The sequence below is a fragment of the Ictalurus punctatus genome, chromosome 20 (genome assembly GCF_001660625.3).
Source record: "Ictalurus punctatus breed USDA103 chromosome 20, Coco_2.0, whole genome shotgun sequence".
Classification (NCBI taxonomy): Eukaryota; Metazoa; Chordata; class Actinopteri; order Siluriformes; family Ictaluridae; genus Ictalurus; species Ictalurus punctatus.
This window is the reverse complement of record NC_030435.2, coordinates 18,708,793-18,731,148: the sequence shown is the minus strand read 5'-3', so window position 1 is coordinate 18,731,148 and position 22,356 is coordinate 18,708,793. Positions and strand designations below refer to the sequence as shown.

General features: G+C 37.1%; 1 protein-coding gene across 4 annotated transcripts; it reads left to right on the top strand.

Annotated features, from left to right (window-relative positions):
* Window positions 1-96: 96 nt before the first annotated feature.
* Window positions 97-21,909, top strand: LOC108280686 (activin receptor type-2B). 4 transcript variants are annotated; one of them, XM_017495992.3, is made up of 13 exons: window positions 97-189; window positions 6,817-7,046; window positions 7,620-8,100; window positions 11,821-12,028; window positions 12,130-12,239; window positions 12,525-12,676; window positions 12,919-13,062; window positions 13,259-13,402; window positions 13,959-14,104; window positions 14,266-14,380; window positions 14,489-14,630; window positions 15,172-15,302; window positions 17,389-21,909. In XM_017495992.3, the coding sequence occupies exons 3-13, from the start codon at window positions 8,049-8,051 to the stop codon at window positions 17,590-17,592; spliced, it is 1,548 nt and encodes a 515-aa protein (XP_017351481.1). In that variant the 5' UTR covers window positions 97-189; window positions 6,817-7,046; window positions 7,620-8,048; the 3' UTR covers window positions 17,593-21,909. The 4 variants fall into 4 exon arrangements, with proteins under 4 accessions (XP_017351481.1, XP_053529611.1, XP_053529608.1 ...); XM_053673636.1 differs by lacking the exon at window positions 17,389-21,909 and adding an exon at window positions 17,132-17,217; XM_053673633.1 differs by lacking the exon at window positions 97-189 and adding an exon at window positions 267-1,883.
* The last annotated feature ends 447 nt before the right edge of the window (window positions 21,910-22,356 follow it).

Sequence of the window (22,356 nt, the reverse complement as noted above, 5' to 3'; positions counted from 1 at the left end):
AGACTCAGAACTCTTCCCCTTTTATATCTGACCATATCTCTTCTTTCTTCCTGCTTTTTTTACTCCTCTGCTGTGTAAACAATCACTCCTCACACACTCAGAGCCGCACCCGGTCATTTCTCTAATCACTCAGTGAGCCATCGTCCTTAATATCCACACATTAGTCACGTCTCCCAACTTTATGTCTCCGTGAGTACATGTGCATGTTTGTACTTCTCTCTGTGTCTGCAATTAGGTAACGTAAATTTTTAATCAGTTTTCCATCTGCATGGTGGTTACTGGCTTTGTCCCATCAAACCCACAGTAATGATCCTACTGCAAATTAAGAATTTAATTACACTCACCCTTTCCAATCGAGTAGAATTTGGAAAAGTCATAGCATATGATTTATAAATTATTGCTTCCATTGTATAACATTTCCTTTAATTTGTTACCTGTATATTTATTTAATTCTTTACAATAATACAATGTATAATAAAGGCAAGATTATAAAATTAGGATATGTGAGCTGTCTGTGATTGCATTGTTTTCCATGCATAATTTGGCACTGCACCCAAAGTCTTAGGTACACTACATTTTTATATTAGTTTTGCCTAATGCAAAGTGTTCATTAGAAAAAATGAATTTAACAGAGGCTAAAAAAAATGACATTTTCCACTTTTTTGGGGGAGTGCCCGTGTTCAGAATTGAATATATTAGTGATGTTACACTCCACAGTTAATGACTGATATGAATGTAGACCCTCAGGGCTTTAAGAATTTGCAGTTTTTCATGTGTTTCTTTTTTTTTTACCTTGCCTACTAGGTTTAAATGTTATAATTTTATTATGGCGGTTGTATACAGTGTTTTACTATCAAATAAAGCTTTAGTTGTGTTGTCCGTTTTAACAGCAGTGATTTCCATTACAGAATCATGCCTATTTTTAATGCAGTGCCAAACGAGGGCCCAAAGCTCACAGGCATGCAATATTGATTTTCACCCTTATCCCGTGCGCACGGAGATTTCTCCAGATTCTCAGAATCTTTTGATGATATTATGTACTGTAGATGATGAGATATTCATAGTCTTCGCAATTTTACATTGAGGAACATTATTCTGAAACTATTCCACAAATTGTAGACGCAGTTTTTCGCAGATTGGTGAACCTCTGCCCGTCTTTACTTCTGAAAGACTCTGCTTCTCTAAGATACAATCATGTTAACCTACAGCTGTGCCTTTTGTTGCCCTGACACAACTTTTTTGAGACGTGTTGCAGCCATCAAATTCAAAATGACTTAATTTTTTTCTTAAAATGGTACATTTCCTCAGTTTAAACATTCAATATGTTTTCCATGTTCTACTGTGAATAACATATGGGTTTATGAGATTTGTAAATCATTGCATTCTGTTTTTATTTACATTTATTTACAATTTACACAGCGTCCCAACTTTTATGGAATTAGGCGATACAGATGAGCAGCCGATATCATTAAAATGTTTTTTCTTTTTGTAAATTGTATTTAATATATTTTTTATATATATTTTAAAGCATATTTACAGAACTTCATCAGTAACTTTGCAATCAACTAAAAATAACATGAGATTTCTGGTGTTGATGAGACGGTAGTGAAATGAAGAATGGTGGCCAGCTGCCTATCAGCTCAGCCATAAAATATTATTTGCTCTTGTACATCCACTTTGTTTACATACTGTTAGGTCAGTGTGGATCTGCCGGCACTGTTTTCACTGTGGCCATTTGGCGTGATCCAAACCTACTGAACCTGATTCACTCTATGTCTCTGAACGATACTGAAACATACTTGTCACATTTTCTTACCCAGTGCAGACCTGTAAGGGAACTTGTCCATGAGATGAAAACCACTAAGCCTTTTATTCTAAGCATGGTAGGTTAAGTCTTTTGTCTAGCATGAGTGTTAAGACATTTTATTTTCCTTTCTACCTGTCTTTAGGAGGAAGTACGGATTTATAATCCAGGAAGTGTCAGTATTCAGGAAAGGTGTGTGCTAGTAAAAGCAATAAGGAAACACAGAACATTTGCTTATTATTATAGCAGTAGCTAGAAGTGTCTAGCTATTTTTAAAAAGATTTTACTCATAGAATGACACATTTCTTTGCATTTAAACAAACCTGACATTTGTTAAGTAAGAAATAAAACACAATGGAGTGTGCTACTATAGGAAAATAATTAATGGCAGGTTTACTGTTAGCACCCCTTTTAATTTGATTATTGTTCAATAACAGCACAATCTGAAGAGCAATTCATCAATTTGCCTTTATTTTATTTCATTTGCCTATCAATATTAATAAATGACATCAGTTCATAGTTACATTTAATGTTATGGATATTGAATTAATGATTCAATAACGTACTGAATTAGTGCATTAATATTGAATTAGTTTATTAATATAAAATATAAACCTGTGATTTGCCTTGCAGCAAGAACTAGATACTAGTCAGAGATGCTGTTATAGAAACTAATCAACACTTTCTGGACAATCAGAATCAAGAGTTCAACAGTGCTGTGGTGTAATAAATTGGATGTAAATAATACATTATAATTCAGGACAGAATCTGCTTTTATGTGTCTGAAAGTCGGAAAGTCTTCAGTGTGCTCTTGCAGTGCCCTGTAAGATAATTATACCGTCAAGAATTATTGGTATTTTTCATGAAAATAAGCAAAAATGAATAACACATTTTTAAACTGTAACTAAGCGTGCTGTATTTTGTAAGTAGGATAATTTTTTTTCTGTCATACACTGACATTCTCTCAACACTATCAGCACTCCCACTATTAATATTTAGTGAAGCCTGTAAAAATCCTTACTGGACCTTGAGCCACAAAACAGCGCCAACACCTCAACAGTCCACTGCCATGCTTGGGTTTAGGGGCTCATTTTTCATTTTCATATACATGCCAATGGTGTTCATGTCCATATATATATATATATATCTATCTATATATATATATATATATACATACTGTACATTGACTTTGTTTAATTTATTACTGTTTATAGTGTTTACTGCTCACTATATTTGAAGACTTTTGAACAGTACTGCAATATATATATATATATATATATATATATATATATATATATATATATATATATATATATATATAAACATCAATATTTGATGTGACAGCCCTTTGCTTTAAAAGAAAAAAAAAAAAAAGCGGTGCACTTTTATGTGGAAATGAGCTGTAAGTTTTATTGAGCATCTTGCAGAAACAACCTCAGAGACTTTGACTGTCGCACTTGCTTCTTATTTTTTGCAGCAAACCCCAGCAACCAACATTATGTTTTTTTGACTGAAAAGTGTTCTGTAATATGTTTCTTTCTTTATTGACATGCAAACACTTTTCTGTAAAATTTCCATTTGTGCTGGAAAACTAATGTTTGGAAATCTAATATGTTTTTGTACTGACTTGATAATGTAGAAGTAAAGACCTATAACAAAGTTTTGTGCTAAAATAGACTTTTGCACATAGATAGATAGATAGATAGATAGATAGATAGATAGATACATAGATAGATAGATAGATAGATAGATAGATAGATAGATACATAGATAGATAGATAGATAGATAGATAGATAGATAGATAGATAGATAGATACATAGATAGATAGATAGATAGATGTAATGTGCATTAACATAACTGCAATAAAGTTGAAGCAATGACTTTCTTAACTAAGGAATTATTTGATAATTTGTCTAATGCATGTGTATATCCCTTTGTGCTTGTCCTGAGGGGAGGAGTTTGTCCTGAGAGGAGGAGTTTGTCCTGAGAGGAGGAGTTTGTCCTGAGAGGAGGAGTTTGATTATGAATCAAGTAATTACCTCTCAAACAAATTTTCTTGGAATGTATGTGCAGCTCAAAAACAACTTTATCTTCTGTTTTGTAATCATCCTACTTAAAAAAAAAAACAACAACCACTGAACCCCCTTACTTACCAAAAAGTAGAAAATGTACTTTCATCTATTCTTCATTTCTTTTTTTCATTTATACAGCCACAGTTTATGCTCCTCAATCTTTCCAGATGTGTTTTGCAAGAGCCCAGGCTTATGCAACACTGACCACTGATAAGCCCCAATAATGTCAAATAATGTTATCTTGTTAGCTTGTGATGGATTACAGTACAGTTCAGCTTATCAAATTCTCTATCCTTTAACAGTAATATTTACAGTGTTCACATTTTTTATGCTGTATCGTAATTCTTGACCTCACTCTTGAACAAACACTGAATCACTGGCAATATTTTATGCATCACTACGCAATGCACCATTTCAAGATTCATTTTGTAAAATGCATAATAAGAACAAGATTTAAATATATAATAAGAATAAGAATTTTCAGTACTGAGTTCACTTTTTCAAAAATCATCACATGGTCAGGACAGCAGCACTTTATGTGAACCAAACGGTGATCAGGATTTTCATTGCTTTGCCACAAAATACATTTATTGCTGGCTGTTTTAAATTTTTGAAAATAAGTAAATAAATGATGCCGCACCATCAGTAAAAACCACATATTTCTACAGCCCAATTTACAAATACTTGCATATTCATTTAAAACTGATCTCACTTAGTTTTTCAACATTTGCAACATTTTCACATACTTCCATCTACACAGCCATCTCTAAAGTCAAGGAAATTACTATTTCATAAACTTTTCTCTTAAACTTTGACTTAAAAATTGTACTAAGTAAAGTTTGCCTAAATGACTTAACTGTCTTTTTAAGAACTCTGATTAATTACTTTTTGTACAGTGTAGATAGAAGTGAGAATATAATACCAGATCATAATAATATAATATAATATAATATAACCATTTTCTTAACTGCAAATCACACAAATACTTCTTTAAATTGTCATAGTTTTATATATAACAATTGCCATTATCAAAGAACCATTGAAGAACCCATTTTCTTCAAGTGAAGCTACCTGCTGTCCATTTGATGTCCACTTGATATGTTATCTATTTGGTTTTAAACATGAGTGCAACAGTGTATTAAAACATTTGCAATTTGATCTATAGAAGCACACTATGTGTTCTCCTCTACTGTATATCCTCTCTGATTGGGAAACACTCAGTTGTGGGATTCTGCAAAGAAACTTTAAAGGTTCCCCCAAAAAGACAGCCAAAGGACACAGCGTTAGGGGTACTAGATATAACCATTAGTTGATAATGTTTTTTTAGGTAACATACAATGATGAACAAAAGATTTTTTTAAGTGCATAGTGGATGAGATTGGCCTAACTGTAACAGTTTTGTGTATGATTTTTTTTTGTCAAAACCCCCCAGAATTTAGTTGAATTAAATTATTCATAATTATGTAATTTTATTGCACAGTGGCACAGATTTCTCAATAACACTCACCTTTTCTTTTAAGTAAGTCATTATCACTTAATACGTATACACTCACTTAAAAAAACAACAACTCATGTTTGTTAATGTTTTTCTTTTTTGTAAGGGGTTATTAAGATACAAAATGAAATAAATGAATTCCTAGCATTATATTCAGCTATATATGCAAGTTATCTCGAGCTATCTAGTTAATGCAGAAAAGCCACAAAATAATTCATTCTTTTTTAATGATCCTGAATTTTTTGTTAATAGTATAATAGTGTATTTGTTTTGCCTTTTTGGCTTCTGTCCTAATAAATTGAGTTAATTTTAGTGACTAATCAAAAGAGCCAAAAAAAAAGGGATAGTCTTTGTATTAATAAGGATAAAAGAGGGAATATGCAAGGTTTGTTAGTGCCAGCTGAGCATGCAGGGGTCCTGGGGCAAAGAATACAGCTCTCCTCTGAAGTTTGGCCAGCAAGGACAAACCCATGACCTGCAGGGTCAATCAGGGCTGAGAGGATCCCCCTGCTTTTGTGTTGCTAATATCATGGCTACTCAAAAAGGAGATGGGAAGGGAAGGAGTCTAATGCTTGAGTTTGGGGGTGTTATATATATATATATATATAGCTGAAACAACAGGTTTCCTTAATAGATTAATTAAAATAATGTTTTAATATATTACATTCATTCAACTGAGTCAGCTGAATAAGAGTTTACTGTCAGTTGTCCCCAGCTGACCAAATCATACGACTGAATTTCACAAAAGCTGTTGAGCTGACATTTTCAAATATAGAAAATATCCCAACATTGTTTAATTCTATGGTCAGGTAGGTAAGAGGAGTTATACAAAAGGAAAGGAAGGAAAGAAAATGATAAATTAACCACCCAGAGATGCAGCGGGGCGCATGTAATGTAATTACAATTTCCTGTGTTTAAACAAGTTGTCTTAAGTAAGACATTTATTTGTCCAGCTATTACAGCTCTATTCTAACCAGCTCCATATATATATAAGCATGAGATGTTAAATGGATTCACTCAATAATGTAAAAATATCACAATTTTATGATTATATTTCAATGTAAGTGTAGTTATAGTGGGCTGGGACAGGACAGGGAAAATGCTGTTTCCTAAGTGTAGAGATATTTTAAGCTATTTATCTGAAATATGCACATAGATGGTTGTGAAGGACTCTTTACCTGTGTTTAAAACAACTTTTACCTTTATTTCATATACATATGTGTAAAATTAATATCAGAGGGACACATCAGTCCTGGAATCAAGCCTTCACAAGGCCACTAACACTAAAATGTTGAAAAGAATGCCACAGTTAGTTAGATTTGACTTTGGATGATAAGATTTACACACTTATAGTGTAATTAACAAAACCCCTGTTGGGGGAACAATAGTAACCCTACATACAATTTGTCCATTCATCCATCTTCTACCGCTTACTCCTTTCAGGGTCACAGGGAACCTGGAGCCTATCCCAGGGAACATCAGGCACAAGGCAGGGTACACCCTGGACAGGGTGTCAATCCATCGCAGGGCACACAATCACACACACTACGGACACTTTGGACATGCCAATCAGCCTACCATGCATGTCTTTGGACTGGGGGAGGAAACCAGAGCACCCGGAGAAAACCCCCGCAGCACGGGGACTTGATGGGACTCAAACCCCGGCCCTGGAGGTGTGAGGCAAATGTGCTAACTACTAAGCCACCGTGCGCACCACATACAATTTGTAATGGTTTAATGGTTATAATGGAAACTGTAATGGTCCCTGTAGGTCTCTACTGGTAATTTGTTTCCTTCTGTTGGTGACATTTTATGCCTAGTGGATACCACTAATGCCAATAATGGTTTTAATGGTTAGCTGATGGTTTGTGATGGTATTTGTAGTGGAAACCATTAGAAATGATGTGATGGTGATGTTTTCTATTGTTTTTTCCCCCCAGCAGGGACATTTAGGAGCCTGGTTTTGTTCATAGATACATAAAAGACTCATTTAGTGCAAAGATCTGATATTTTCACATCTCTGGTAATGCAAAAAATAAAATAAAAGTTACAGTTCGAGCCTGGTCTAGCCTGATAGTTGTGTTTTGTAGTAATTTGAGGTTGTTTTTTTTAAATATTCCTTTAATACTTGTCTTTTTTTTTTTATTAACCTCGTATTATTTATATGGTTACTGTTAAAATGCAGTTGATTATAAAGGTGTAGTGTGTTTATATTAAAAGCACAGCGCCTGTGTTATAACCCGCAGGAACATCCGGGTCTTTGTGATGGCGTCGGTCGCTGTTCGGAAGCCATTTTGGAGGCGCTCGAGCTTTTCCCATGGCGACTCTACAGCACCACTGTGTGTTTGGGGAACTCGGCAGAGAAACAATGGACATGTTTCCACTCAGTTTGTAGCACAAGATACGCTGTTGTTTTGGGGTACAGTCGATATGACATTGTGTATTTTGGGGAAATTGCAGTTTATTTCTTTTGCCGGTTCTTCACACGGAGCGAGTGTTTTCTTCACTAACTCGGTGTTGTTGCAGTGGTCAGAGGCCATGGACGGCTTGTTCGCATTCATGTGTCGCGGTTAATTATTATTAGTATTATCATTATTGTTGTAAATGCTTTCCAGAGGAAAAAGTCCTAAAAGACAGAGTCTTTCTCGGGTCTCCGTCCGTCTCACTGCAGGAATATGTTTGCTCGCTGGGTGACACTGGCACTTATTCGGGGAAGTTTGTTAGCAGGTAAGAACTCCCTCGGCGTTGTTGTGATTTATAAACAGTGTAACATTAATGCTGCCAAATATAAATGATATTTTAACACGAGTCATGATCAAATCCAGTCCTCTTATGACACTATAAAAACCCATCAAACTGAAGTACTGGAGCGTTATTATTATTACTATTATTATTATTATTATTATTAGCCCCTGTATGAGACTGTTTTTGTTTCTACAGGCGTTTAGTCCTATTGCTTACTGCTCTGTGTTCAGGTAATGAACTGTTCAGCCATTATTAGGACAGATTAGGATAGCATTTTCATTTTTCAGTTGTATTTTCTTTGTAATTTCTTAAAATATGAACAATCAGGGATGGAAAAGAGAGAGGGGGAGTGTGTGTCTGTATAGAGGTACAAAGAATTAGTTTTTAGATATGTCACGAACAGCTGCTTTTTAACTGAAAACATTTTCCTCCACCAGATGGCGTTGTTTCACTTAGAGCGCATATGGAGAATGGCATCGATTAAATAGTACGTTATATAGAATTATTGCTAGATTTAAGTATGCACTGTTTAAAATAAATGGTAGTTTAATTGCATTAATTACACATATTTGTCATGTTTTTATTATTTTGTTCAATAATTATTTGGAGTCTACTGATTAGCTTGTGTGTGTCTTATGAGTGTATATTTCTTTGGTTTTTGTTCTATAAAAGTGAATTTGGAAAAATGTGTTGATCATTCTCAATCACATGGGAATATGATGAAGTTTTACATATCCTGGGATTTGTTTGTAAATGAGCGTCATCTGTTCATCTGATCAGGGCTCTCAAACTCTTTGCAGCGAGGGACCCTTTTAACTGTTAAAAATAATAACGATAACAGATCCAGTTATGTATTTTAATCCAACTAATGAATTGTTTGTTGGAGCTGAAGAGATTTTTATTCCTGAACATTTTTATTTATTTATTTATTTATTGTGCTATGGACACATGGATTTAAGCCATTCAATTTGACTGGTTAAAACTATATTAAAATATATTTATTACAAATGATCATAGGCACTGTTCACACTTGGTATGAACATCTGTCTCGGGTTAAAAAAAAAAAAACCTCTTTTGGAAAATGTCATGCGAATATCAGTAAAATTGTACAGTTGTCCAAAATTTCATTACTTTTTTTTGCCTAGGAGAAGCTATAAAAGTTTTCACCTGAAAATGTGCTCTCCTGAAAAAATGGAGTATACTATGATAGAAATTACACAACAAGACAGTCAAACTTTTGCTCTAATAAAGCACTCGCATTGCTAATTCAACTCCACTGATGAGTCAAACTGGATAATAACTTCAAGAAATCCGAAAAAATGATCGTGTTGTGAGTTCCACCTGTCTTTTCTTTTTTTATTTATTTTTATTTTTAAATCAGAAGACTTTGCGACGCTTCACAGCCCCCACTTTACTTTGAGAAGCATGGGCTTAAATGATTCGTTGTTTTATGCTGTTGTCACACGGTGGCTACCTGTAAATGTAATCTACAAGTACTTTGGAATTGATTATGAAACCTGGTTTGACATTGCCAGAGGCTACGGGAGATCCCTTCAACACAAAGCTCATTTGACACCCTGACTGCTGTCTTTGTGTCAGCTGGGAGGCCGGGATGTGACCATGTGATCTGGATCAGTGAACTCCACAGGGGAGCTGAAACTTGCATATAAAGCTCCTACTCTCTCCTTTGTGTTTGTGTGTGTGTGTGAGAGAGAGAGAGAGAATTGGAGAGGTTTATGTTTCAATTTACCTTTATCACATGACTTATATTAGTAAGAGAGCATTTAGAATGATCCTGTTACTTTTATGTGTAGTATTGCAAGGCATAGTAGATTTACTAAGCTTTCTTCCTATCTCTCTCATGAAGTAAGTGTGTGTGTGTGTGTGTGTGTGTGTGTGTCGTGGAGGGGGAGTAAGTTGTTAGTGGAAGATTGGTTACCACTTGGGGGATGGGCAACCTCTTAGCTATACATAACACTTAAAGAGCCACTGGAGGATTTATATAGAGTCGTGTGAAAAAATAAGTACAGCCCAGGGAAATTGTTGGTTTGTTTGACATTTATACCAGCAAACATTTAATCATCTTTGAAATGCTGCCTGTTCATAAAGTTGATAAACTTCACAAGGAAAATTAGCTTTTTCAGGCTTGCTGGAATTTTTGGCTACCCTTCCATGTTCTTTCAGTTGCGAGATGTTTGAGAGTTTTCATGCGTGTCCTGCCCGTTTCAAATCCCCCACAACATTTCAATTGGATTCAAATCCAGGCTTTGACTGGGCCATTCCATAACCCTCCATTTCTTCTTTTTGAGCCATTCCTTGCTGGATGTGCTAGTGTGCTTAAGATCGTTATCCCGTTGAAAGGTCCAGTTTTGGTTCATCAACTTTCAGACAGATGGCCTCACATTATCGTCTTTGATATGACCCAGAATTCATAGTTGAATCAATGAATACAAACTGTCCAGTCGCTGAGGCAGGGAAGCAACCCCAAACCATAACATTTCCACCACCGTGCTTCTCCTGAACAGCTGTTTTTGATCAGAATCAAACATGTCTGCTGGTACTGTGACCAAACAACTCTATCTTTGATTCGTCTGTCCAGAGCACATTATTCCAAAAGGCCTGGTCTTTGCCTCTATGCTCATTGGCAAGCTGCAAAGGTTTTTTCCTGGCACGCGTCCCATGCAGGTCAAATTTGTGCAATCTCTTTCTGATTGTAGACGCATGCACTTTGACACTAACAGTTGCAAGACTTACTAGCAGATCCTGTGATGAAATTTTGGTGTTCTTGGAGACAACTTTTTGCATCATATGGTCTGCTCTTGGGCTGAATTTGCTGGGACGGCCATTTGTAGATTATTTTCCTTACAGTGGAATGATGTATTTCAAATAATTTAGAGATCTTTTTAAGTCCCTTGCCAGAGTCCTAAGCATCCACAACCTTTTTTTCTGAAGGCCTTACAGAACCCAATCTTGAACAGCTGATTCTAATTATATGGATTTGAAGGTGTAATGAATGGAGGGGTGTACTTGCTTTTTCCATGTGACTGATTTTTAAATTTTGAAAATTACTACAAAATGTTACACTGTTCACACTTGGTATGAACATCTGCCTCATGTGATCGGATCACGAGTAGACAACAGTTAATACACATGTCATGTGGGTCAAATATATCTTTAGAGCTGACCATTCAGATCTAGGACACTTTGCATTTGCAGTGTGAACGGCAGTGCCTTCTAATGCATTAAATAATCCTTTCAGTCTACTATTTTTTTTCCCCAACTTCAGTTTTCCCCATAGACCTAGCACAGTCATTTAATGTAAACACAGTCTGACCCAGTTCTGTGTATGTTTCTGGCTAAAGGATATGGGAAAGGGATGAGGCTTTGAAAGAGCTCTATTTATATTATATGCCGCTTTTATAACTAAAACCTGAAGTCAGAGAAGTGTGTGTGTGTGGCTAAACTTTGGTGTATATTAAGCATGTATTCTTTACTACAAGCAAGGTTTTGATAACTTAAACAACCATTAAGGCTTTATTGAAAGTGGTCTTGATGTTTTGTAGTATTTAACATTATCCTCTATTATTAAAGCCTTGTTTTGTCAAAGTAAGTAATATTATTTGTCCATGTGTAAGCACTGATTTATATTTATTAGGCTTGAGTGGTAATCATCTATTTTATCATATATGTTTTGTTTCTTAGGTCCCGGACAAGGCGAGGTCGGCACCCGAGAGTGTGCATATTATAATGATAACTGGCGAGCTGAGAAGACTAATCAGAGTGGCTACGAGAGATGTGAGGGAGAAAAGGACAAGCGGCAGCACTGCTATGCGTCCTGGATCAACTCTTCAGGAACCATACACCTGGTGAAAAAGGGCTGCTGGCTCGATGACTTCAACTGCTACAACAGGTGAAATATTACACAGGAGAATAATATTCTCTCTAATGTTAATTTTGCCTCTTTTTAAAGCCTGTAAATCCTCATCTCTTTCTGTGTGTGTGTGTGAGCAGACAGGAGTGTGTGGCCACAGAGGAAAGCCCTCAGGTGTTTTTCTGCTGCTGCGAGGGAAATTACTGCAATGAAAGATTCACACACATGCCCGAAATCACCGCTCCTGGAGGTGAGACACCACAGAGACTGTTGTAGCAGAAAACAGAATGTTACATTAAATTAAATATTAAAAAATAATTTAAATGGTCACAAAATATACAGCTGCAAAATATACACTATAAGGCACTATAATACATTATATGTTTCCTCATCATTATATGGAGAAAATGATGTAGCAACTGAGTCTGTCTTTAAGCTTAAAAATTTGCATCCTTGTTGACATGTTGTAGTAACTTTTTATTTTATTGTTTTATATTCATGACGCTTAAAGTGTGCTTTGTGTCGCGTGTTTCAGTGAAGATCCAGCCTCCTCCAGTGGGACCGTCTCTGCTTAGTGTGTTGGCATACTCTCTCCTTCCTCTGCTTGTGCTTTCTCTGGCTTTGATACTCGCATGCTGGACTTACCACCAGCGCAAAGCTCCGTACGGCCACGTCGACATTAACCAGGTTTGACGTTATATTATTTATCTCCTTTTATTTATTTATTTTTAAAAATGTGCCTATTATAGTCTAGTCTATGGTCACATAATACTGAGCATGCATTAGCACTCAAGTGCAAGAAATGTTACCATACCACTCCTAAGCAGATTTTTTTTTTTTTTTGTTATTGATGTTTGCAAAATAGTAAAATGCTCTGTTTCTGTCTGATGTGTGGTGTTACTAAGCTTACCTGCTCTTTGTTCTGGTAGGGTTTGGGTCCTGCTCCTCCGTCTCCTCTGGTGGGTCTGAAGCCATTACAGCTGCTGGAGATGAAGGCAAGGGGGCGCTTCGGGTGTGTCTGGAAGGCTCAGCTACTAACCGAATATGTTGCAGTCAAGATATTCCCTGTTCAGGTACGCATCTGAAACCTGTTCTGGATTTGATTGTAGCATACCAAGTGTATGCATGGGAATTGTAACAGACTGCAGGATGTTTGGGTGGGTTTGCACAAAGTAATTTGAGTCTGTCTGTTTTTTTTTTTTTTCTAAAGGTGTACAACCAGATTGTTCAGAACAGGCCTTTTTCTTTTTTATTGTTTGTGTTGTCCAGGATAAGCAGTCATGGCAGAATGAGAGAGAAATTTACCTCACTGAGGGACTGAGACACGAGAACCTGCTACGCTACATCTCTGCTGAAAAACGAGGAACCAACCTGCAAATGGAGCTCTGGCTCATCACCGAATTCCACGAAAGGGTCAGACATTCGTTCATTTATTCAGTCATCCTTTTCAGCATGTTCATCTTTCATTTGAACTTCTGTCATTCATCTGCAGTAGACATCGATAATTCATCCTTAAGTGAACTCATCTGCTGAAGTCAGGTTTATGTTTTTGTACAACTGCAGAAAAATGATTGAATCACCACACTTGGAGGATGTTGGAGGGAAAAAATGGAATTACCTTGGCATTTACATTTTGAAAACAAATACCAGCAAGTCTAGCAATGCAAATTAGTCTGCAGTTCAACTCCGTGACATGGCCAGCAGTCCAGATCTCAATTTATGGGGAGGGGGGAGATAAATTGGTCCATGACAAGGCTCCATGCTAATAATTAAATTTTATTTGTTTGAGGTATGTTTCATGAAGCTAGTGAATATATTTTTTTAAATATAGGTATGTTTAAGTGTCAGGCATGTTATGTTATTCTTTTATGCCATTGATACTCATGTAATGACATTCTCAATAGGGTCAGAGTATATTCGGTTTCTATAGAGCGCAGCTAATGTCTTTGAGTCTCTGTGTGTGCTGTAGGGATCTTTAGCAGACTACCTAAAGGGGAATGTGGTGAACTGGCCTGATTTGTGCCACATTGCAGAGAGCATGGCCAGAGGCCTTGCCTACCTACATGAGGATCTGTCCTACAGACCGGAGGGGCCTAAACCAGCAATCGCACACAGGTATGATTTACCCATCTAACCTGAATGGATGATTACTGTAGATTTTTCACCCAAAAATGGCAAAACTCTCAATGGAAATTTAACTTGTTTTGAATATAAGCACTTGCACGGTGTCTAGTAGACAGCTACAATGTGTGACCTTTTTCACTCTTGCTCCTCAGGGACTTTAAGAGTAAGAATGTGATGCTCAGGACTGATTTGTCTGCTGTGATTGGAGACTTTGGTCTGGCTGTGCGCTTCGAACCAGGGAAACCACCAGGAGATACTCATGGCCAGGTAAAAGTTTATACTGAAACTAAAGGACCTCACAAAGTCTCTTTGAGATACACCTCTATCTTGAGACCAAACTTAAAATTGTCCTGGTGTATCTGTGCCCTGCTTCAGGTTGGTACTAGGCGCTACATGGCCCCAGAGGTGCTGGAGGGTGCCATAAATTTTCACAGGGATGCCTTTTTGAGGATTGATATGTATGCTTTGGGCCTGGTGCTCTGGGAGCTGTTGTCCCGCTGCACTGCTGCTGCTGATGGTGAGTCAAAAGAAATGAAAAAAGTGGGTTTTGGAGATTGGGTTTGGCAATTACAAATACAACACCTATCCCAAAAAGAGTTCTGGTTTTAGTTCTCTTGTCTTCGACAAATGCAAGAGACAATTGGACAATTTGATTTCAGCTTGCATGGTCATCACAGGGATTAACCTTGTGCCTTTGTTTAAATGACTTTGCAGGCAAACCACTTATATTGACTGAAAATGCTCCAGATACTCAATTCTCAACAAAGTGTCTTCTTAAATGTTCATTGATAAATTAAACAGTGCTACTCGCCCCACATCTAAGTGTTGTTACTTTCTGTTGGTCCCTTTTTAATTGGTTGTTCTACCAAAAACCATGTGATTTAAATCAGAAATTTCAGTTTTCCGGTGCCAAAGGTTTGAGTATTTGTGCAGGAGAACGAAAACATGATGTGTAATCACCTCTCACAAGAAGATAACCAAGCAGAACCATTGGCTTGGTTAGAAACCATATTAGTACAGCTTTGGTATTGCTTTAACATTGTTACTGGCTTGTTCAGGGTCTGTACATGAGTATATGCTCCCATTTGAGGAGGAGGTTGGTCACCACCCATCTTTGGAGGATCTGCAGGATGTGGTGGTCCATAAGAAGATGAGGCCCATGCTGAAGGACTGCTGGCTTAAACATCCGGTAAAGGGTGGTTTGTTTCTTCTTCTTTTTTTTTTAAATTTGCGTATAGTTCGTAAAAACAGTCATGTGAAAAAATAAAAACACCCATCGAAATTGTTGGCTTTTTTTGACTTATTTGGCGAGCAAACTTCCGATCTTCGTTTCTGTGATACGTTCTCTCAAATGACACATAAAATTGACATTTTATAGTAATTATCACAATTTAAATTGACATGGAAAAAGTAAGTCTCTGGAACACCCTCCATTTCCTTGTGTAAATCAGTTAAAATACATTCTCTTTTCCTGACACTAACACTTCAGATGCCTGACTTTCTGCATTTAAAAAAAAAAAAAAATTTGTAAGTTCAATTGTTGTTCGTTCCTCATTGTAAAGTGTCCGTCAGCTATAGAAACATGCTATATAAATAAAACTTCTATTACACCACTATATTTATCACACCTTCAAATCCATAAAATTATAATCAGGTGTTTTGATTAAGATTGGGTGCCAGTGATTAAAACCTGCTTAGGGAGTGCAGGTAGAAGCTGTCCTATTTATACCCTTCTCATATCTAGTGTCTGGTGTTCCCTTTGTTATTGGGGTATGTGGTGTCATGCTAAGCCCTAAAGAGTTCTGTAAGACCTTCAGAAAAAAGGTTGTGGATACTTAGGTGTCTGCCAAGGGATTTAAAAAGATATCCAAATTATTTGAAATGCATCATTCCAATGTAAGGAAAATAATCTACAAATGGCACAGATTTCAAACGACTGCCCATTTGTCCAGGACTGGCCGTCCCAGCAAATTCAGCTTAAGAGCAGACCATCTGATGCAAAAAGAAGTCTCCAAGAACCCCAAAATGTCTTCATAGGATCTGCTAGTAAGTCTTGCAACTGTTACAATCAGAAAGAGATTGCACAAATTTGACCTGCATAGAAGGCGTGCCAGGAAAAAGCCTTTGCTGTCTAAAATGAACGTTAAAGCAAGACTACAGCTTGCCAATGAGCATAGAGGCAAATACCAGGCCTTTTGGAATAATGTGACAGATGAATCAAAGATAGAGTTGTTTGGTCACAGTACCAGCAGACATGTTTGTCACAGAAGAAAGACAGCTTTTCAGGAGAAGCACCTCATACCAACTGTGAATCATGGTGGTGGAAATGTTATGGTTTGGGGTTGCTTTGCTGTCTCAGGGACTGGAAATCTTGCATTCATTGATTCAACTATGAATTCTGCGTCAGGCCATCTGTCTGAAATTTGAAGTTGAACTTAAAGTGGACCTTTCAACAGGATAATGATCTTAAGCACACTAGCACATCCAGCAAGGAATGGCTCAAAAAGAAGAAATGGAGGGTTATGGGATGGTCTAGTCAAAGCCTGGATTTGAATTCCATTGAAATGTTGTGGGGGATTTGAAACGGGCAGCACATGCAAGAAAACCCTCAAACATCTCGCAGCTGAAAGAATATTGTATGGAAGAGTGGTCAAAAATTCCAGCCAGATGATGTCAGAGACTGGTGGGGAAAAGAAGTTATTTCTGCTAAAGAGGGCAACACTAGCTTCTGAGGCCAAGGGTGTACTTGCATTTTGTATAGAAGAATATCACATCTATTTCTATTACTACTGAATAAATTATTGAAAGCTTTTTTACCCTTGTTTGTTTAAGTATATCCAATTTATTAATAGGCACTGTTTCAAAGATGATCAAATGTTTGCTTGTCCAAATATGTCAAAAAGAGGCAAAGCTTTCCATGGAGTGTACTTATTTTTTCCACATGACTGTATTTTGAAAGTTTGAGTTGCATTCGAAGTTCTTAAGGAGTCTGTGTTAAATCTGTAATGACTTTTACAGCAGTAATGCAGGAGTCTCCAGATCCAGATTTCTAAGATTGGATGCAGGTTGAAATAAATATTTATTTATTTATTTATTGCATTTTTTTTAAATAATAAACGATTTAGGAATACAGCTTGACAGGCTATTTATTTATTTATTTATTTATTTATTTATTTATTTAAATTGTATTTTTATTTATTTATTTTACCTCAAAAACAACTTTTATCACTACTTTGGATTTCTCGTTAATACGACTTTATACTTTGTGTTTTTAGGGAATGGCTCATATGTGTGAGACAGTAGAAGAGTGCTGGGACCACGACGCAGAGGCCCGTCTGTCCGCAGGCTGTGTGGAAGAACGCATCATCACCATCACCAGGGCAACCAACACCACCAACAGTTCTACCTCAGACTGCCTTGTCTCCATGGTTATGATCGATAGCGACTCGGCTCTACCACTCAAAGAGGCGAGCATTTGAATGCTGTCCATCAATGAAGTAGGAACTAGAGACCGCAAGACTACCAACATCAAACCTCTCCAGTAATGTGAACTTTGCTGCTGTTCTGATATTTTCTATGGAGTTAAACAAAAAGATCTGCTAGCAAAACATTAAGTATAAAAAACTGACATAATAAGGATGAAATCAGACTTTGTTCTCAAAGTGTGTGCGTGCGGACATTAGATGTGCTCACTAAAGGAATTCTGGCGTTTCACCCATGAATTTCAGGAGCAATATGTTTTTGTCTTGTTTTTTTTTTGTTTTTTGTTTTTTTTAAAAAAGAAAGTTTGTCTTTAGTTGTTGATCATTTTGCTTGTGGATCTTTAATATCTTTCAGACAGATTTACCTCCATAAATTTTATTTGGATTTTACTAAACCTCACATCCCCTCCCTCCTTGCATTCAGAAAGTATAAAAACACAACACAGCGGCTGAAGCCTCGTACGGCAATCAGATGACCATTTCACAGTGCACTCGTTACCTCATGTTTTTGCTGACTTTCAGGATTCGAATGTGAATTGTAAGGGAGTTTACTTTTCCCTAATATCTGTATCCACTCCGTAAATACCTCCATTCAAGGACTTGGCTCGTGAAGTCTACATTCCTCACTTGTCTTTACGCTGTTGATCAGTGACTCGACAAAGTGGAGCGAGAAGCTAAAGACTGTTACACAAAACCGACCTCCATTTGATCGAGCACGTCTCCTACAACTCAGTGGTCTTTAAAAAAAAAAAAAACTGCTTTTGTGGTTGCTAGAATCTTTAGTTTCTTTGTGAAAGTGTTTGATGTGTTTTATGAAGAATGATATGCTTGTTAGGAATTTGAGAGCGCAGTTGTCTGGAACACTGGAATCAAAATGCAGCAGGACTGTTTTGGTTATTTTCAGTATTGCTATATTATAGCATAGCCTCTGATTATCTGTTCTTCGACAGTTTTATCAGGCAGATTACGTGTGTGGTGGTCTGGGAAAACGCTTTGGATGACACTGCAACAAATTCTGTAAAACATACAAAAACAATAAGCAAATAGCCAGTAATATACATCTCTACATTAAGAAAACATAGATTTTACTACAACAATGTGAAAGTTTTTTTTATTTTTATTTAGGCTACTTTGTAATTTGGCCTAGTCTGCCTGCAAAAATCCTGCTGAAGTCCTGCTAACTGAGTGGAATTTTCTCACACTGAATATCAGGCTTTCTTACGATCATTACGTGACGTGGTGAAATACTCATTTGTACTCTGACAACGGCTGTCATCATCAAAACTGAGGAGTGCTTACACACTACAGACGGCAGCGAAAAAGAGTTTGAACGTTTGAGTGACTTCATAAAAACATCATCCATCCATCCATCCATCTATCTATCTTCAACCGCTTACTCCTTTTCAGGGTCACGGGGAACCTGGAGCCTATCCCAGGGAGCATCGGGCACAAGGCGGGGTACACCCTGGACAGGGTGCCAATCCATCGCAGGGCACACAATGACACACACGTTCACACACCCATTCATACACTACGGACACTTTAGACACGCCAATCAGTCTACCATTTTCGTTGCCAGAACTGACTGACTGATTCAGAAATGATTCCCCATCCATGCTAGCATGAACAGAGTTCAGTCATGTGAAGAGATTATAATGAGGCCTGTGAGTGACTCTTACCTCAGGTGATGATACAGATCGATGTGGATGACGCTGATAATCAAAGTCATTACTGTGATTTATAACCTTTAATGTTTATAAATGTAGAGGTAGACACGGTGTCTGTCTTTCAGTAGAATTGGTATTGAATCTTTAACTGCCTTTGATCACTCGGTATTTTCAAATGCTACTTCTTTTAACTTCTGTTTGAGATATATGTGCTGACAAATTTTAGTTCAGGAAAGCCTTTAGATTTCAGAATTTATATGTATATATATTACACACACACTCTGTCACAAGTGTCACATATAATGTCACAATCTGACCTTTCCCAGGCCACCACACACACATTTGTATGACTAGTCTTTGATTATTGAGCTCTAGTGTACATGCGTCTACAGAATGAGCATTGTGTGACATGGAAATGCCTTTATGCTCTTCATACTTTAGTATTACGCCTACATATTTAGGACCGGGACTCTGAAAGTGTGTAGGTTAACATGTGATGTGTGCTTTATTGACAGGTGCTGCCTATGTAATGAGCAATAGCACTGATGCTTCAGGATTAATAAGGTTGGATTTGTTTGTGTTGTATACACTACTCAGGGATGTGTGTGTGTGTGTGTGAGGTGGTAACTGTAAGGAGTCTGTGTGTTTGTACGTGTGTATGTAGTTTTTAATCGCACAGCTTTTAGCAATAGCAGTAGGACCCTCTCAGTGGAGTAGATGTGGTGCTTGTGTTCATTTTTATTGCCCCTTCAAAAACCAGGCTTAATGAATCGCATCTTTGTGTGTGTGTTTGCTGAGGATTTGTGAAGTTTAGTAGTAGTATAACAATTCTGACCTCATTTAGGTGTGTTGTATTGTTTTTGTGGTAGAAATGTATGGCTACTTTTCTATGATTGAGATGTATAGCAAGTGCTGTGATGTGTTTGTGTGCTCACAATATAGCTAATGTAAAGACAACAGGTCGGTGGTTTTTGTGCACAGAGATGGCATTTTCTCATTTATTGCTGTCTTTTTTATTATTATTATTATTTTATTTATTTTTTTAACTTATGTAAAAGGTGGGACCTACCTCATTTGAACCACTCTGGAATAATGGTTATGTTTCCAAACATTTTCCCCCTTCACCGATGTTGAAATTGTATTTGTGTTACTGTTCTACTCTGTATACAGCAGCAGCAGCATCTCTAACCTCTACCTGAGCCAATTCAATCAGCATGACTGACACTCGTAAATGTATACTGACATCAGGGATTTAAAAGTAAACCTATGAAGTATTACAGCTGTCTACATGTTAGGTTGTGCCACATTTCTTTTAAATGGATTAAATCAGCAGTGCTACTAGAGTCTTCATACAGGGAAGGGTTTTTTTTCTTTGTTTGTGTGTGGGTTTTTTTTTTTTTTTAAATGAATGCTACAAATCATTAATGTAGTCTTAACACAAGAAATTTGGCATGCACACCTCTGCCAGTTTGTTCATTTGGAAGCTGTACGTGCTCTGATTTCTGTAAATCTAATACTGCTTTTGACTTGCTCCTCTTACTCCTTAGGTATTTGGTAGGTATTTGGAGTCGAGGGCGTGTTGTCTTTTGGTTTTTCGTAGTCGGAGGCTCTAAATTACGAGCGTTAATCGAAGGCTGCGCAGCCCTCGCCATATGTCTACAACTAGGTTTAGTACATGCAGAAAATTTTTTTTAATGATTACAAATCAGGAAAATGATCTTGACACACAGAATTTGGCCTGCACACCTTGGAGTTCTCCACCATCTCAACATTACATAAATTGTTTTTTTGCATCTTTTAAATCATAAAAGTTATCAATACACAATGGTTTGTGAGTCATTATCTGCTGGAATCTTAAGTTTGGCAGTTGCTTCTCTTTTCCCTGTGATCTTAACCCTAGTCCTATGCATCCAGGATTCATAAATGCAACTTCTTTTTCTTTTTTTTTTCTTTTTTTTAAACGGCAAAATAAAATAAATCATATGTTTGTCAACACACAAAGACTCTGGCATGCAAATCTCTACATGTGGTATTATTCCAGATCTAAAGTTTGGAAGCTGTATGCACTCTTTTTCGTGACCCTAAACCTAGAGGGTTGATACAAAAAAATCGGAAATCATAAAGGGAGGACCCAAAAAAAAAAAAACCCACCTGTGTGGCATGGTTTTCCGAAATTGTAAGTCTGGAAAGTGCGTAACTCTAATGCTAGTCCTGTACCTATCAGTTCAATACGTGCAAAATTTAAAGAAAAAGTTATGTTATCAACACAGAATTTAGGCAGCAGATGTGTGTGTGCGGTCATTTCCTACACCCCAATCTAGAAAGAACATGATCTTCTAGACCACCAGCATGTATTTAGAACAGTGCTGAGTAACGAATAACAGTTGTTAAAGCGTATGCATATACAGGATGTACACAGCCCTGTGTGTGCATGTCCATGGTGCTCATAAAATTAGGATCATCAGTTGTCCTGTGTTTCACAAACAGACTGGATGATGATACCAAATGTTAAAAGGTTCTTAGTAAATATAATCGTTTTTTACTTCTTTATTTGTGCTTGTATGATTCTCTTGTCTCACTGTTTGTCAGGTAATTTCAATTTATTGCCACATCCAGAATTTTACTTCATTAAAGATCACTAAGTTCAGCTAACGAATTGTATTTCTTATTTATGAGCAGCTCTACACACTGGAATCAATTTCAGTCCATAATACAGTTTGGTAAGGGATTAGCTCACGGATTTGTACCTTTTGAAACATAGCCAGAACGTTCATTCCTTTCTCTTCTGTACTGTTGTGATCCTGGTCAGGGTTGCAGTGGGACCGGTGCCTCCTCCGGGAACAGTGGGCCATTTAAGTTTTAAAAGAATAAAATTTTTATTAGTCTTTTTTTTTTCTAGCACAAAAAAAAAAAAATCCATCCTCCGTCCATCCATTTTCTGTACCGCTTATCCTACACAGGGTCGTGGGAAGCCTGGAGCCTATTCAGGGGACTTGGGGCACAAAGCAGGGGACACCAGGCAGAGGACACCCTGGCTGGGGTGCCAACCTATCACATGGCACAATCACACACATCCATTCACAAACTATGGGCA